This window comes from Hoplias malabaricus, chromosome 15, assembly GCF_029633855.1.
Source record: "Hoplias malabaricus isolate fHopMal1 chromosome 15, fHopMal1.hap1, whole genome shotgun sequence".
NCBI lineage: Eukaryota > Metazoa > Chordata > Actinopteri > Characiformes > Erythrinidae > Hoplias > Hoplias malabaricus.
This window is the reverse complement of record NC_089814.1, coordinates 2,491,085-2,508,902: the sequence shown is the minus strand read 5'-3', so window position 1 is coordinate 2,508,902 and position 17,818 is coordinate 2,491,085. Positions and strand designations below refer to the sequence as shown.

General features: G+C 42.1%; 1 protein-coding gene and 1 long non-coding RNA gene across 5 annotated transcripts in view; one reads left to right on the top strand and one right to left on the bottom strand.

Moving 5' to 3' along the window:
- The window catches only part of LOC136668806 (uncharacterized), a 42,029-nt gene extending 27,031 nt beyond the window's left edge, over positions 1-14,998 (top strand). The window contains exons 2-5 of one of the 4 annotated variants that reach the window (XR_010795535.1): positions 11,483-11,551; positions 11,885-11,997; positions 12,278-12,344; positions 12,468-14,998. This is a non-coding gene — a long non-coding RNA (uncharacterized lncRNA). The remainder of the gene's footprint in view (positions 1-11,482; positions 11,552-11,884; positions 11,998-12,277; positions 12,345-12,467) is intronic. The other 3 variants (XR_010795536.1, XR_010795533.1, XR_010795534.1) reach the window with 3 other exon arrangements.
- Positions 2,187-15,399, bottom strand: LOC136668803 (polyunsaturated fatty acid lipoxygenase ALOX15B-like). The gene is made up of 11 exons (XM_066646512.1): positions 14,963-15,399; positions 14,158-14,315; positions 13,504-13,673; positions 12,950-13,093; positions 12,506-12,709; positions 11,603-11,689; positions 9,672-9,844; positions 3,710-3,831; positions 3,290-3,390; positions 2,888-3,058; positions 2,187-2,644 (listed from the first exon to the last, which is right to left on the bottom strand). Exons 1-11 carry the CDS (start codon positions 15,097-15,099, stop codon positions 2,468-2,470), a joined length of 1,644 nt encoding a protein of 547 aa, XP_066502609.1. The 5' UTR covers positions 15,100-15,399; the 3' UTR covers positions 2,187-2,467.
- Between the last annotated feature and the right edge of the window lie 2,419 nt (positions 15,400-17,818).

Genomic DNA, 17,818 nt, shown 5'->3' with positions numbered 1-17,818 from the left:
CAGCCACTGTGTGTATAAGATTGCCCACCTCTGCTTTATGATAAAATACGTTCTTCACGGTGTGATGAGAGATTCTCCTACAGAGCCGTCTGAGGGCTGGAAGGTCAGGCTCATTCAGCAGTGGTGTCTGACCTTGTCGCATGCTGAGAAATGTTCTTTTTTCAACTGTTTGATTTTCTCAAGGGCGTCACAGTGGAGCAGCAGCTAGTGTCTCTATCACAGCTCCAGGGTCATGGGTTTGAGTCCTGCTCCAGGTGACTGTCTGTGAGGAGTGAGGCGTGTTCTCTCTGTGTCTGCGTGGGTTTCCTCCGGGTGACTGTCTGTGAGGAGTGTGGTGTGTTCTCCCTGAGTCTGCGTGGGTTTCCTCCGGGTGACTGTCTGTGAGGAGTGTGGTGTGTTCTCTCTGTGTCTGCGTGGGTTTCCTCCGGGTGACTGTCTGTGAGGAGTGTGGTGTGTTCTCTCTGCGTCTGCGTGGGTTTCCTCTGGGTGACTGTCTGTGAGGAGTGTGGTGTGTTCTCCCTGCGTCTGCGTGGGTTTCCTCCGGGTGACTGTCTGTGAGGAGTGTGGTGTGTTCTCCCTGCGTCTGCGTGGGTTTCCTCCGGGTGACTGTCTGTGAGGAGTGTGGTGTGTTCTCCCTGCGTCTGTGTGGGTTTCCTCCGGGTGACTGTCTGTGAGGAGTGTGGTGTGTTCTCCCTGCGTCTGTGTGGGTTTCCTCCGGGTGACTGTCTGTGAGGAGTGTGGTGTGTTCTCTCTGTGTCTGCGTGGGTTTCCTCCGGGTGACTGTCTGTGAGGAGTGTGGTGTGTTCTCTCTGCGTCTGCGTGGGTTTCCTCTGGGTGACTGTCTGTGAGGAGTGTGGTGTGTTCTCCCTGCGTCTGCGTGGGTTTCCTCCGGGTGACTGTCTGTGAGGAGTGTGGTGTGTTCTCCCTGCGTCTGCGTGGGTTTCCTCCGGGTGACTGTCTGTGAGGAGTGTGGTGTGTTCTCCCTGCGTCTGTGTGGGTTTCCTCCGGGTGACTGTCTGTGAGGAGTGTGGTGTGTTCTCCCTGCGTCTGTGTGGGTTTCCTCCGGGTGACTGTCTGTGAGGAGTGTGGTGTGTTCTCCCTTTGTCTGAGTGGGTTTCCTCCAGGTGCTCCGGTTTCCTTCCACACTCCAAAAACAGTTGTAGGTTGTAGGTGGATTGGAGACTCAAAAATGTCTGTAGGTGTGTGTGTTTCACCCTGTAAAGGACTGGCGCCCCCCACCAGGGCTTGTCCCCGCCTTGCACCCAGTGATTCCAGGTAGGCTCTGGACCCACTGCTGCCCTGAACTGGATAAGGGTTACAGACAATGAATGTTTGAATTAATCATTTTCTCAAGAAGGCCCAAAGTGCAGACCACGCCCCCTCTCTGAGCAGTGACCACGCCTCTTCCTTTCTGCAGAGACTGACTCTTTGGTGGATACTCCTTTTATCTCTTTGATATTCTCCTGTTTATAGTGGACTCTTCTAAACGGAGGAACTGGAACATTCTATAAACTCTTCGCTCTGATTTCACCACTTTTCTGGAGCGAGTCACAGGCGTCAGACTCTAACTGTATTTATATTTACAGAGTACAGTCCGGTTCAGAGACAACTTTACAAATCTGTTCTTTGTGTTTGTCTTTAAATAAAGGTTCAGGAGAATCACACAGAACAGAGTCCTGATTTAATGCAGTTCACAGGATGCTCCTCGTCTGTGGGGCTGGGTTTACACTTTGGTCCCTGTGCAGTGTTCAGTAATACACTGTTTGTTAAACAGTTCCCAGTGTGTGAACTATTAACCCTTTTTTATGAGATATGACCCTGATCCTCGCTCTGTTTCTCCACAGTAACACGTTTTATAGTTTGTAGAACATTCTCTTACACTTTTCTTTGTTGTAACAGATGAGCTGTGGCTGGATTAGCGCAGGCAGCTTGTGACTGACCCACAGTTTATTGTAGAGCAGTGACCGATGTGGGGGCCCTTGTTTAAGGCGATATAGTGACCCTTTACTTGTGAAGTTTGAGAAGCAGGTGTTGGAGTTTAAAGTTTGATGTCATTTTGGTTCACACTAGTGTTAGCTGTAGCCTTTAGCACGTAGCATTACTGATGCGGCTGGAGAAATAAGCACAACACAAACAGATCTGCTTTGATTTCACTTATTTTTTTTTTTATTTTTTTTTATGCCATAATGATAAACATGAACTGATTTTTTTTTAAATGTCAGGAAAGAGCAAATAAACACGAAAGTAATTAAATCTTTAGTATAAATTTAGTAAGAAAAATGTTTTTTAGCAATCACACCATAAAATAACCATATCCCTTCCCACTGGATGTTTAGTTGTTTATTAAATCAATTATTTAAAAAAACACAAATGAACGTGCAGTAAACTGAATAAACAAGCTTCTGCAATGTCCAAGAGTGTCTGTGAGTGTAGCTCATCACTGCCCCCCTGTGGTCAGTCCTCCGCTCTACAGGGCCACACTGTTGTCCACATTCACTGGTCGGAGGTAAACGTAGGGAAGACCCAGGCCTTCGTTTCTGGCGGCGATTGTTTTATCCATATTCTTCAGAGATGTTTTAAACGTATCAAGATGACAAGAGCCAGCATCTCCAAACAGCTCCTCCTTGTAAACTCCCAGTGGATACTTCAGAGAGAGAGAGAGAGAGAGAACAGAGAGCACATAGTGAGAGAGAGAGAGAGAGAGAGAAGGAAGAGTGTTTTGCTGAATGTCTCTTTATTGTGTTTATTGCACATTTCATATGAAACCAACGCAGTTTGACCAGGAGAGTTTATAACATTTTTCACGTCCATGTCAGACCTATATAAGGAGGTGTGAAGTCTGTACATGGTGGTGAATGGATGATGGTGATTGTGTGATGGGACTCACGTGGTCGGAGGACTTGGTGCTGAGGAGCTTGAGGACAGCGAGGCCATGGATGGTGGTGGAGACGTTGGGTAACGTCTGGAAGATGGTCGTCTTTGTGGACTGTCCTTTGGTTTTGGGCGGAGGGAGTCGGAGGGTAGTCGGCAGGTTGGGCATCCACCCTCCAAACTCAAACTACACACACACACACACACACCACAGAGGAGTATGCATTATACACTGTATTCCATGAATGGTTATTGCACTAGGAACAGGAATGTATTTGGAGTGTATCTACATCCGTTGTCTATTTTATCAGCTCCACTGACCACACAGCAGCACCTTAACCGTGGACAACGGGTGTAGAGATAAGGTAGGTGTTCCTAATGCAGTGATCACTGTGTGTGTGTGTGTGTGTGTTGTAACCTGTCCGTTGTTGACGGAGGCGTGTTGGCCGGATACAGTGAAGGTCACCATGGTAACAAACTTCACCACCTCCTCCACGGATTTGAAGGACTCAGGAATTTCTAAATAAACAGGAGCCAGGGAAGAGGGTCTTTACTGAGGGGAGGGGCCTAAACATCTCTAACTCTGATTGGTTTCCCTCACAACCAGATCACATAAGCACAGCTTACTTCCACCTACTAAAATATAACAGAAGGAAAATTGTAGGACAATTATTTTATTTTAATTTTAAAAATTCTCAAAAGATACTAAACAGACATTCCCCACCACACAGACACAGCACGAGGAGGGGGAGGAGGAGGGAGGACAAGAGATACAGGAGGAGGGGAGCACAGGAGGAGGAGGAGGAGGAGGAGTAACATCAGTAAAAACAGGACGCACTGCTCTTTTTGTTCTTCAGGAACCCGTGCTGGAAGATCTCACTGATCCATTCCTGTAGCTCAGTGTCCTTCTCCACGTCCTCATCGTTTTTATAATAACATTTCAACACTCCTTCCACAAACCTGCAACACACACAGCAGCTCATCACACTGAAGAGAAACGGACTGTTCACACAGTGGGGAGTATTTTACTTTCTGCTACAGATTTCCTAATGAAATATAATCCGTCAGTAGAGTGTGCAGTTCCTGCAGAAACTGGGTGTGATTTCAGCGCCGCAGCAGAAGTGCAGTGATTCCACCCACTACAAGCTGCTGCTAGGCTGTTGTTAATGTGTTGCTATGGTCTAGATGTTTGTTGCTAAGGTGTTGCTATGGTACAGCTGTTGGTCGATAAGGTGCTGCTAAGAGGTGGCTAAGAAGTTGCTGTGGTATAAATGTTGGATGCTGGTGGTTGTGTTGCTGGGTGGTTGGTGTTGCTATGGTATATGGTTTGGTTGTTATGGCATTCCTAAGGTGTTGCTATGGTGTATGGTTTGGTTGTTATGCTATTCCTAAGGTGTTACTATGGTATACGGTTTGGTTGTTATGGTATTCCTAAGGTGTTGCTATGGTATATGTTTTGGTTGCTAAGGTGCTGCTGGGTGTGTGATGTTTGAGTGTGTGTGTGTGTGTGTGTGTGTGTGTGTGTGACAGACCGTGTGTGTGTGTGTGTGTCAGTGACAGTGTGAGAGTTAAATATGAAGATGCTGGAACATTCTGCCAGTCATTTCCTTTGGGAAACAATTTCTTTTTTGACTGAATGCTGTTTGAAATCCCAACCCGTATCACTGAGGGACACTGATGTATTTAGAGGTTGTTCTACTGTTCTACACACTGTTTCTACCTTAAAAAGTGAATGAGGAGGAAATGTTTACACTTTTAAGGAGGAGGACCACTGGCTTGTCGTTGAAATGAATGAAAACAAAAGTCAAAACCAGTCAGTCATCCTCACTTCAAACAAATGCTCCAAGTTTGGAGAATATTTCCCCTATGACATTGGTGAGGACACTTTACCGGTTTGTTGTAAGAACTGTGCATATTGCGAAGAAACTGGTCATTTTCTAGCAGTTTAAAAGACAAGTACATTTTGCAAATGCGACTTCTCACAGGTGAAAATGTAACTTTCCTGTCTATGGAGCCATCTTTTCTCCCTAGTGCCCAACAAACGCTCATGACTCAAAAATGTGTTTCAAATTCAGAAGGAATTCATTGGTAGGTTTCTAATCTAGATTTAAAGCCTGCGAGTGTGTCTGAGCCCCGAAGAGTAACAGGAGGCTATTTCAGAGCTGAGGAGCTTTGTGAGAAAAGGCTCTTCCTCCTGCAGTGTTTTTCTTAATGGCAGGAACTAAGAGTATTTAGGCCCCCTGTGACTGAAGAGTGCCTGACAGATGATAGGGTATGAGATAGGGTACTGCGCTCTGCAGTAGTTTTGCAATTACAAACAGGATCGTGTGCTCTTCATTTGTTTTCCTTGAATAAATTTGACACAAATAATATCTGTTCAATTCCACTTTAATGTCCTTCTAGTTCTGTTTCCTCTTCTTTTCTTATGGGTCCAAGCACCGAAAGTGCTGGAGCCCTATTTTTTTTTTTCTTTTGTTTCCTCTTCTTCTTCATTTGTCTTCTTTTTTGGCAATAAAATGCGATGTGCAGCCCCTGGTAGTAGACCCTGAATGCGTTGGTGTCTGTATCTCCTACCCCTTGTGGTGAACAGACGAAATTCTAATTCCTGATTCTTTAGGTCAGACCCTACAAAAAAGCCTCAAGAACCCATAAGCTCCGCCCACTTAGATGTTGAGCTAATTTGCATATTATGCTAAATCACACAAATTTTTGAGCACAAATAGTCCCTGGAAATGTACCCAATATGGACATATGTGGTATCAGCACAATCCTAAGAACCTGATCTTTAATAATTATCAACAAAAAAAAGTTGGAATTTCATCACTGCTTGGTTTCCAGACTCAAAAATCAGACAAATATAGTTATAACTCTCAAACAATTTCCCCGAAAGTTATGATACTTCACATGCTTGATCCCTATAAGGGTTGGAAGATATGATTAAATAGTTCTGCAACTGCAAGCCTAGGGGGCGCTATAATAGTAAAAAAAATTCTTACGCTTCACAGGATTGTCTGATTACCATGCCGATTGGTATGCATGTAGTGGGTGATATCCTGAATCAGATTCTATGACGATGATGTCATATTTGAAAAAACATGGCTGCCATCAGCCAATCAGATTTTAGCAGCTGTTTGACAACCTTAACAAGATCCAATCATCATGAGACTTGAATGGTATGTCCATGGCCGCACTTCCTAATGTAGTGTGATAAGATGAATGTGTAGTAATGTCTAATAAGAAATGTGAATTTCTGAGACTTGATTTTAAATACCCAAACTTTAGCTGGTTTCAGAGACATCTCCAAGCCACACAAGCCCAGATGGGAATTTCAGATAACACAGAGCTGGCTTGTAAACCACTCTCCAGGGACCTTTTTTATGACCCAAGGCCATGCAGGGTCAAGATAAGAATCTTTTGGGAGACACTCCTGAGTTTATGCTCTGTATAAAACTGCCTAATGAAGAACTTCTCAAACTATAGAATTAAACCTTAATTCCCATTGGTTTAAAACAATTTGAAGTTACATAAGTGCACAACGGTTTGTAATTAATTCCATTTGGACAATCAAAATAGGTGGGATTAATTTACATGTGTTTAAAGTCATTTTTGTTTTATATGAATTTATGTAGAACCAAGGTAGCCACATACTGTGTGTGTAGTTAATAATTATGTAAAACACAGTTGTCTTAATGATATTACTTTGTGTTAACATATAACCTTTTATATTGCAATGTATGATTCAGAATCCTGGGACATTCATTGAAAAGGGATGGTCTTCAAGCCTTTGTCTTGTCAAGGGTCATAGATTTTATGTGATGTCACTACCAAGGTACAGGAAGCCAATCAGGAGCAAGAGAGGCTCCAATTCTCAGTCCCTTAGGACCAACCGAGTCTTTAAGGCGGGTCTTATAAATTTTGGTAAAAGCCAGTGACGCCAAATGAGATTCTTTCAGAAAACTTCAAGGCTTCAGACACTTTAGGCTTCTTCTTTCCCCACACCTTTGCTTCACTTCACACTTTTTCTCTTTTCGCCTTTTTCAAGGCTAAAGAGGAAAATGATTCAGGTTTTGAAATGACTCTGCAGGCTCCTCTGCAGAAATTGGACTCTCATAGCTTTCTTAAATAGTCTTGGAACCCTCAAGCATGGTCCAGGTAGAACAAAAGTTCTATTTTAATTTTATCTCTTGTAGAAAACTATAGGTGAAGAAAAGCTATAGTTTAACACCAGCAAAAATTCAATGCCACAGCCAGACCATGAGAAGACCTCAGACCTCTGACCTTCAAAGTGATGACAAACCTTCTGGACCAGAAATGAAGAAGACGGCACCCGCACCCTCAGAATGACCTTCTGAGATGAGGCCCAGGAGAGACCTGCTTGGACTGTCTCTCACAAGGCGGCAGATCAGCGATGACGGAGAATCCCCACAGAGAACTTCGGAATGCAGAGGGGTCGCCATGTCTGAAAAGGGGGAGAAAAGGAACGCCCACGACTGCAACGCTACAAGGCCCACGGCGGAAAGCCCGCACCGGAAAGCACAGTGCATCAGCGACATGATCCCAGCTATGTCCAGTCTCCAGTATCTCCCGGGATACGTAAGGTCACATGGTTTCATTCCTTCATTCCTCAGGATGTGGGTGCTGAATGCTTGCTGGGATGAACAATAGCCTTTCTAGAATTTAGGGTAATTATCATACAGAAATTCCCTCATATATTATTCTCCCTGTTCCCTCATGTTTCACTGTAATCCATTTCATTATATGAATGTATAATCAATATTCATTATTTGATATTATTATTAATAAACCAGTTGTGTGAAAAATAACAATCCTTGGTTATTTGTGTGTGCACTTTTCTTGTACGGAATTATTCCTTCTAGTTCAGCTTCAATTGCAGAGCCAAGAACCTACAGCTAGTCAATGAGCATAATTCATTAATAATAATTAATTCGAGCTAATCTTGCTGTATAATATGACCAAGCTAAAATTGGACAGGTAAAAACACTACATATTATTTAATGACTCCCAAACATGGAGCTTATCAAAATGAATTAAATAATTCATTATTAATTAAATAATAATTAATTATCATTTACTCCGTTATGTAGTGCTTATGCCACCGCAGCTTGTGCATGCTATTTCCACTATGCACATAAAAAAATTCATACCGATAGCCAGTAGGGGGCTAAAATAAAAATTTTAAACATGGAAGTATGGAATATCTCAGCTAAAATTAAGCTTATCGACAAGCAATTTGTTTTACAGAATACTCTGCATAGTGTCTTACAACTTTACAATTACAAAATTGCAAAAAGTATTTTCAAAAAATGCATGGTTTATCCACAATAGGTATGTGAAAATGGAGCTTTTCGAAGTCAATTTTTGAAATCTGTATAGACTGTAGGTAAATAATTATCAAAAAAAAGTTTGAAATTTTGTCACGCTTTTGCGGCAGTTATTCAACAAATATGCGTGGGCAGAGCTCAATGCACTCTTTGAGCTATAACTCAAACAAATTTAGTCCAAATCAAGCAAAACTTGGTACACATATGTAAGTCATTACTCTAAAGTAGTGTGCCAAATGTGACCACATTGCTCAGAAAGGGGGTGCTACAATTGGACAGAAACTGGTTGCATAGGTTATTAATTGATTACACCACCACCTAGAGATGCAGTACTAGCAAGATGAGATATGTTCTGAAGACCATGGGAAAGGAGCTTGTGCATTTTCATAACATACGACTAAAGCACTTTTGAGTTACAGTTACAGCTGTTTTTGTTTTCAACCAGCCTAAAAAAGCACATGTCACGCCCCTATTAGTTGAGCTGTATTGGCTACCCTTAGCTGCTCGCAACAAATTTAAATCACTAATGATGGCCTTCAGAGTATTCACTGGTTCTGCTCCCATCTTCCTCAATAAACTCTTAAAACCATATGTAAGCGCCTGCCCTCTCCGTTCCTCAAAGGAGCGCCAACTAACACGACCAACCCCCCGTACAGGTCAGTCGAGGCTATTCTCATCTCTGGTACCACGCTGGTAGAACGAGCTTCCAAGCACCATCAGAGCAACAGGAACCCTCTCTGCATTCAATAAATCATTGAAAACCCAGCTCTTCCGAGAGTATCTCTTGCACTGAAAGTCTTTCTTTAATGCACTTATTACTTCCTGCATATTGCACTTAATGTAAGGTATTTTGTATAAATTGTGCTGTAGTTCGAATGTTAGATCTTCTTTTGTAAGTCACTTTGGATAAAAGCGTCTGCCAAATGCATAAATGTAAATGTAAATGAAGGCAAGCTGCACAGCAGATTTTAAGTAGAGGCTGCAATCACACAGCAATGAAAGTTCCACATTTCTCAATGAATCTGTAGTGTCTCTTTAATATCTCTGTACTGTCTCTTTAATGTCTCTGTAGTGTCCCCTTAATGAGTCTGTAGTGTCTCTTTAATATCTCTGTACTGTCTCTTTAATGTCTCTGTAGTGTCCCCTTAATGAGTCTGTACTGTTTCTTTAATGTCTCTGTATTGTCCCCTTAATGAGTCTGTAGTGTCTCTTTGATGTCTCTGTGGTGTCTCTTTAATGTCTCTGTAGTGTCTCTTTAATATCTCTGTAGTGTCCCTTTAATGAGTCTGTAGTGTCTCTTTAGTATCTCTGTAGTGTCTCCCATTAATGAGTCTGTAGTGTCTCTTTAATTTCTCTGTAGTGTCCCTTAATGAGTCTATAGTGTAGCCCCTGAGCAATTTTAGAAGAATCTCATTAAAGAAACAGAGTGGAGGATGTGTCTGATATTCTGTGTTTTACTCATGAATGGTGTTCCAGAGCTGGAGCCCATCCTCTCTGTAGTAGTAGTTGGGGATGTTCTCCAGTCCCCTCTCTTTGATGTTGTCAGGTAAACAGAGGGAGCTGTAGGTGAGGGAGGATGTGCCTCTCTGTAAAAACTCCTGGATGGCATCCTGATCACCGATAGCTGTGAGCTGAGGGGTTAAAAATGAGAGAATGGGAGAATGTGCAAGAGGGTGGGAGGAAGTGAGTGAAAGATGGAGAGTGAGAAATAAGAGAGAGCGAGCATGTGAAAGAGAGACATAATCAAAGCTTTATATTGTCATATGGTTTGCAGCAGTTTTCTGTTATAAAGAGAGTGTGCTTTTTGTTATAAAGAGGCCCAGCTCCTTCTCTCCCTTCCTGCAGCCACATCATTTCTGTAATCATCTATCACAGTTAAATCCTACTTCTAATGCCTAAGGTTACTCATTCAGCCCATGGTGTACCCAACACACCCCCCACATCTAGATCTTAACAGGTAGGCACCTTCCCTTATCTGTTTTTCACTGAATTTATCCATGACACCTCCGGAAAGCTCAACAGTAAAATTGTCTAGACCCACCCCCTTAACAGCCCTCTTAACCGTAACTCCACTCTGGCCTCCCTGGTGACTGTACAGACTGTACCAAGCCCCACTGGCACTGTTAATGCATGCTCAGTGCCACCAGTTCCATGTGAGCACCCCACTCCTCTGCCCTGTCCTCCACATACCTAAAACACACCAAATCCATTCCACATCTACAGTGTATTTCCCTAAATACTCTGTGCTCTCCTCATAGACAACCACTGACTAGACCTTTCAGCTACTTCCAATAACTCCTTCATAGTTGCCCTTAATTTTCTGCCATATTGCCGAACGGCACAAGCAAGGATGTAGTAGACTTGATTACAGATCTCTGTACATTACTATGTCTGGCCTCAGCGTAGTTAACGTAATGCACTCTGGGACAGGTGGTTTTATACCTACAGCCACCAGCAATATTCAGTCTCGCGCTTTACCCCATTTATCAATGTTTATAGCCTAGGCATGCTCTCCAATATGCCCCCCCTCCCACTGCACAAGTCTAACCACTTTATTATTACCACCACTTAGCAATGAATTAACCTCTATGCATTTACTTCCAAATAAATCCACTGTATACCAGTCCTGTGACAAGCTGATCTTACATGCTGATGAAATATGCCAAAATATGCCAACCACTGCACATAGTTTACATATAGCATCTTCACCTGCCCACTGTCCATGATTTTATGGAATTTGAAGGAAATTTAAATTGCTCCCTCTGAAAAAAATATTACCACTCACCTTCATTATTTACAACTCTTCCCAAGTGATATTCTGCTTCTCTAGAGTCTCCCAATGAAGTCACTGGCCTTGTTTTGTTTGTGTTGCTGCTGTTGCATACCTTGCCAGGTGTTTTTCCTGCTCTTGCATAAAACTAGTCATCATTTGCCTTTTTTTCTGGCAATGAGGCCTTATTAAATGCTTCCCAGGGATCATAGGACCCAAGGCCTGCTCTTCCACATTGCAGTTGGCCAATCACATTCCTTAGCTCCAGTGTGCTCCTGGATACCTGCACTTTCCTTCCTGCTTTTTTGACTGGTAATGCTGCTTTACCACTGCATCCTTAGATCATGTCATAACTCACCTTAGCTCATGTATACTCCTTAACTAAATTTGAGTGGTAGTTTCAGCACCCCTCTTAATTCCTATGTCACACTGCATACTACTATCCACTTTTTTATAGCTTTGTGAATCACCCTATTTAATCTCTCTACTTCTGTAATAGGAACATCAGAAACGTCTTTGGCAATCTGATACAAGGCATCAAACAAACCTGAAGACACCACTTTCAAATGTAAATATAATAAATATGTAATAATTATTTCGGACTCTGTTGGATCTGTACCTTTTTAAAAACGCCGTCAGGAGAGATCAGTAAGTCCCTGGCCATCATGTTGATCTGCAGAGTGTAGCGAGTGTGAGGCATCAGAACCTGAAAGTTAAAAAACGTTAAAGTTACAACACAGGAATATTTATGTTCATTAAATCCATGCAGAACCACCACACATGGTTAAAAACCATGGTTATCAAAGCCAACAAATAATTCAGACTCAGAGAACTCTGTGATGTTTCTGTTGATGGTGGTGTCTCTGTGTAACTCAGTCTCTGTTTCTGTTTCTTGATGCAGTGGTGGACTGTGATGAGGGACTGCAGTTTCCTGAAGTCCTCCAGAGCCCATGTGTCTGTGTTAATCACAGTGTGATGAAGGATTCTCCTGCAGAGCCGTCTGAGGGCTGAAAGGTCAGGCTCATATAGCAGTGGTGTCCGACTTTGTCCGACACGGACTGAGATTTCTCTGGAGTTCCTAAATCTCCTGCAGTGTGAATCTTCTGTTGTGGACGAGAGTGGGTGAGAAACCTAAACCCTGTGAGATCTCACTCTGAGAAATGTTGTAAATTGTTTGAGTCTCTCACAAAGTTCAGCTGAAAGTGTTGACCTTGCAGAGACTGACCCTTTGGTGGATGCTCCTTTTATCCATTTGTGAAGAGCCAAGAAATTCTCCTCCCTCTTTCTGCTCTAGAACATGACACCTGCCACTGCCAATTGCTACTAAGTACTGAAGTGGCTGCCACTCCTACAGTGTTTGGGTGTGTACACTGCCCTACATTTTAGTGTGTTTGAGCAATGGGTTAAATTTGGAGTCCCTGTTATGTCAGGTGCTGCTGTGCACTGATGATAAAAGCATGTATCGTGTTCATGTTTCGCATTAGAAGCCAAGCTCAACATCTGGACGGAGCAGAGAACTGACCTTGAAGAGTGGGTGAGCCGAAGGCAGGTTGCGGAGAGTTGAGATGGTGAAAACCTCAGCAAGGAGGTGAGTTCTCAGCAGGTGGAAGTTCAGCTCGTGTTCCTGGAACTCAGCACTTCGTACGAAGATCTTCGCCAGAAGCCAGTCATGTTCTGAGTCGGAGGGAAGGAAGATGGGGTTCTCTTCTCTGGGCTCTTGAAACAACTGTGGGGAACATGTGAACAGTCCAGTGTCTAAAAATGTACTTGGAGGACATTCTTTAATCTGAGAATTTGAAAGGTTAGTTAGGTTTGAGTTTGGACTCCCACTAGAACACCTCAGAGAGCGTCTGAGTCTGTCATTTTGGTTCCTAAGTGTCCTCCAGGTTCTTAAAGCAGTTTACTAACAGAGTAACCACACCAGACAGGACCCCCCTGCTCTGTGTGAACAGTGTTTGAGTCTCACCTGGATAGCGATGGGTTTCAGTTTTTTATCCGGAGTACTGTAGAGTAAACAGAGAGGAGCTGCCAAACTCTGCTCCCTGTTATGGATCACGTTGTTCTTCAAATCCTTGAGATTTTGATAATCGCAGAGGAAGATGTTCCCATTCTGGAACAAAAGAGAAAAGATGATCACAACATATCTGTAAAAACAGTGAGTGTGTTTACACGTACATCCTGCACAAAGACACTCATCCATTGGACACAGACAAGCTGTGTAATTCTATAACACACAACTGATCTCGCTCTGTCATCTGTCACTTGTAGCTTGCCACTTGTCACTGACCCTTTCCTAACCTGCCTGCTATCATAGGAAATGACTGGTCACCTTTCTCTCTGTCTCCCTCTAGTGTGTAGAGAGGGTCACAATACTCACCGGAGTCGATACTGACTCTTATTTTGCAGCTCATGACTCTATCAGAAATTTGGGGAATCAGACAGTGATGGTGTTTTTATTTTTTATTTTGTGTGTGTGTGTGTGTGTGTGTGTGTGTGGACGCTCCACGGCTGTGGCTTTACCTGCAGCTCATCCTCTAAACAGCTTTTTCCCAAAAACTGCTTCACCATCTCATCTGTGACCGGGAAGTTCTGGGGCAGCTGTGAGCAGCACTTTATCATCATGGGGTTCAGTCCGTTCAGAAACTGATCCCCGAAAAACTCATCGCTCTCCCAGTGCTTCAGGACATAATCTACGAGGAGACGAGAGGAGCCTCAAACACTTACAGCAGATAAAAACAGTGGATCATAGCAGAGTCAGCAGAGAATGTGGTCACTCGGTGTCAGTGTCATGCCCATATTAAGAGCTGTGGGTGTGGCTGAGTGCCCATATAAGGAGCTGTGGGTGTGGCTGAGTGCCCATATAAGGAGGTGTGGGTGTGGCAGGATTTCTTCGTAACAGCAGTAAATGTTTAGTTTGAGAGTTTCTGATGCTCTGTGCTGTGGGGAAACAACAATCTTTTCAAACCATGTTCAAACCTGTTCTACGTCCATGCCCATGAACAACTGATATAGGCATGATTCACAGGTTCAGATATTTCATTAAAGATCATAACTGGTCCTACTTTAATTGCATCTAATCATTGTACGTAGAGTTTCTGAGAGTAGATTTTGGACAGAAAATTGTGTGAGAGTTTTGTTAGCTTTCAAAAAATATCTTGTTTTTGCAGTAAATACCATTAACTTTAGGGTGGTGCACATGAGAATGCATTTCCTCAAAGGAGCTCCATGACTCTGTGGAGCTGAACAGGCTTGTAAACCATAACTTGAAAGACGTGACTTTGAAAAGCTGCCATATTTTTCTTAACAGATTTTCAGCCTCCAACTCCAGTATTCTGAGGATCAGAGAGTTAAGATTTAACAATTAATCAATAATGTTATGAACACAGGTGAGTAGTACCACATTTACTTATATTTAAAGAGAACGTGTTATGATCAATTACATGTTCAGTGCATATCGGCATTAATGTGCGTTTCCCACACACTGTGAAACAAGACCCACCCAGTGCTGCCTAAGTATGAAAACATGGGATAAAAATGGGAATAAAGCCATGTCCTCCCATTCAGTTTGCCCCCTCAAATCACGTTTTCAGCAGCTCAGAGCAAAAGCAGAAAGGAGGCTAAACACTGAACCAAACTGAGCTCAAAATTCTCACAACCTCATTATACCAGTGAATCACTTTCATATTTTCTTTCATATTCACCACAGCTCTTCATTATTTTTTATTATGCCTAATTTATCCCTATTGTGTTATTCATTGTGCTCTTCAGTGTTGTTCAGAGAAAAATAGGTTCCCTGTTTTGAGTCTTGGTTCCTCTCAAGTTATTTCTATGAGCTTTGAGGGAGTTTTTTCTGCCACTGAAGCCCTTGGCTTTCTCAGAAGAGGCTTGGACACAAATCGCTGTAACGCTGCTTTGTGATGACATTCGTTACTAAAAACAGGCAACTGAGATACAAATAAAAATGAAATTGAAAACTCACATTTTAATGCCATTGTACTTAAATTCCAGGTCCTTGATGAAAGAGAATCTGACCTCATTCGGTAAATCTGTTGGGGTGTTAGCATCGATGCAGCTTGGCAGTTTGTCTTGCTTCTTCCATCTGCAGAGAATGATCATATCATCATGTCAGATCACAAGCCCTATAGGGCTAGAAGTTTGTGAGGACTTCCTCATGCAGACATTGTTCTGAATCAGTGGTTTGATGAGGTGTAATTGTCATGGCACTTATCCTTCCATTTGTCTACTAATGCCACCTTGTGGTGGTTTGTTGTAAAATAATTTAGCTCCAACTATTTTCTTATTGGTTATTTTAGACCATGTGACTCTAAGGTTACTAGCTAACCAGGAAACTTCTGCAGTAGTCCGAAATCTCTCTGTGTGGTTAGACAGAGAGCTTCTTCCTTTTGTTGTGCCTTGGAAAGCCTATGCTTATAAGTGAATTATTTCATAGTTTCTGTAATAAGTAAATACATATGGTGTATATATTATTTTGGAGCAAAAGTATGTAGTAAAAGCTAAAATGCTAAGATAAACTAAATGCAAACTATCTGTAACCACCTGAAATTCTTATGTACTTTATGTTGAGAGTAGTCTGTAATCAAAGCAATTTATATTTGTTCTCCTTTAAGTTTACACAAATGAACAAATAAATATATCATAAAGAAGAGAAAAGAACTCAGTAAAGTACTTTAATAACATCCCTGTGTTCAACTTTCTCTGGATTCTGTGATCACACATTGGGGACAGAATAGAAATGCTCCTAGTACCTTTTACAGTTGATGCAGATAATGTTATGGGATCAGCCGTGTCCGTCTTTGTTACTGTATGTTGTTTTTACAGGTCACTTATAGCACTGGCACGTGTTGTGTGCAGGACGTGTCAAATGTTGATTTGGCCCAGATTTGTTCCACAACTCACCTGATGTCTGGGCCGTATAAAGTGGAGCTGTGGCTGTGCTGAGACACCCAGACCCTCCCTGAGCAAATGGCATCATTTAAGGCCAAATGTGGGTCATGAGAGAACTGCAGATGGGCCACATTCGGACCAACCACTTATTGCTAACTCGGATGTATCTTGAGGATATCAACCTGGGGTGTTCTATACCGCTCTATTGCATCAAACACTTGAGAGAAAGAAGTGTTGCCATTAGGCGAAAGAAACCTGTCAGCAGATGTTAATGGTGTCTGAATGCAGGACACACTCTCGATCTAAAACCTTCTGTTTGCACTAAAACCTTCTGTCTTCATCAGCGGTACTAAGACTGCTAGCTAAGAGGAACACTAAACCACAGAAGGAACCGAGTCCGACACCAATGTGTAAACAGAGGATACCTTCCCTCACCTGAAGTCTTTTTGTCTGGCCTCCAACTCCTGATGTCGTTGTTTGAGCAAAATTTCGTTGGTCTCCTTGTTTACGAGCGTGGCTGCACAGGAACATCATATAAATATTAGTACTTTGTTGTTTTAATCAGAGATCAGCAGGATAAGGTGTTATAAGACAAAACATTATATGTACCCTAAAGAAATAGTAACTTAAAAGACATTTCTCGACCACTAAAGTCATCTAAAATGACTGGTTTTATTCCCATACATCACTGACTTCCTTCTTTACTCTGATGGAGTCTTACATTGTGGTCAGTTTTGGTGCTTAGAGCAGATTAATAATGCAGTGGTGCTGCGGAACTTCAGCTCCTTTAATGTAGCTCCCTTCAGTGGAACATCTGGGATTAAAAGTTGTAACTACACTGGAGCTAACATCATTAAAATAAATCACACCAACCTTTATCATCTCTGAGATGCACAATGTTTTTTTTATGGTTCAGCCACTGGTAACAGGGGAACTGCACCTTCTGTCCCTCAGGAGTGGTCACGACCACTTTAGAGCAGAACCACTCATTCAGCAGGAACCCGAACATCCAGGGTTTGGCCTCCAGATCCACCAGCAACAACGTCCCAATACTTTCAGAGCAGGTGATTTTGCATATGTGAACCTGTGGACACAAAAGCATTGGTCATTTTTATATTCAGAGCAAGGGAATGGCAATAGAGATGGAAAACAAACAAACACACACACACACACACAGAGCTCATGCAACAACAACATAACACACTGTACACTTAAACATGATTTGGGCAGCTCAGTGGGTAAGTGGTTAGTATATTCGCCTCTCAGTGCTGGGATCTTTGGTTTAAATCCCATCCAGGTGGAGTTTCCATGTTCTCCCTGTGTCTGTGGATTTCCTCTGGGGTCTCTGTATTTATTATTATTGTCATTATTATTAATAATAGTAATAATAATAATAATGGATTGAATGAATTAAGCCATTATCAATGACCCACAATGCTGTTATAATGGGAATGAACAAGTAAAAGAAAAACACATCAGACAATTAAATTAACATATAACACAGGAGTAATAGCATGGGTCAGACTGTTATAGGCTTTAATGGTATATTAATGTAAGTTATTACAAATTGTACTAAATTAACCTTGGAAAAAAATGATTAAAAGAATGTAAATTGTGAACAGCTGTTTGAGTTTATTGACAGATAATCAGATAATTGATGATATTGGATTATTAAGATTTTTTTTTTACTTATATTTCTTATATTACTTCCCCCCCCCACACTGTCTCTCTCTTCCTCTATTTCTACTAAATGTAAAGGCATACAGTGTAAGAATGGGCTTTTTTTTGTCTCCTGAGCACCCCTATCTGCTGCTGAGATTAATTCATGTTTACAATACTGTCGTAAAATCAAGTCTCACACCCAAATACTCTCTCATTCTTACTTTCTCTCTCTCTCTCACTTAAAAACAAACAGCTAAGTGATGTTTAC

Excerpts from the sequence above, each read along its gene's own strand:
- LOC136668803 (XM_066646512.1), bottom strand. The coding sequence starts at position 15,099 with ATGATCATTCTCTGCAGATGGAAGAAGCAAGACAAACTGCCAAGCTGC. Across the intron at positions 3,391-3,709 it reads CCTGAAGAACAAAAAGAGCA|AAATTCCTGAGTCCTTCAAA; the intron begins GTGCGTCCTGTT and ends CTGTTTATTTAG. Across the intron at positions 3,059-3,289 it reads CCTCCGTCAACAACGGACAG|TTTGAGTTTGGAGGGTGGAT; the intron begins GTTACAACACAC and ends GTGTGTGTGTAG.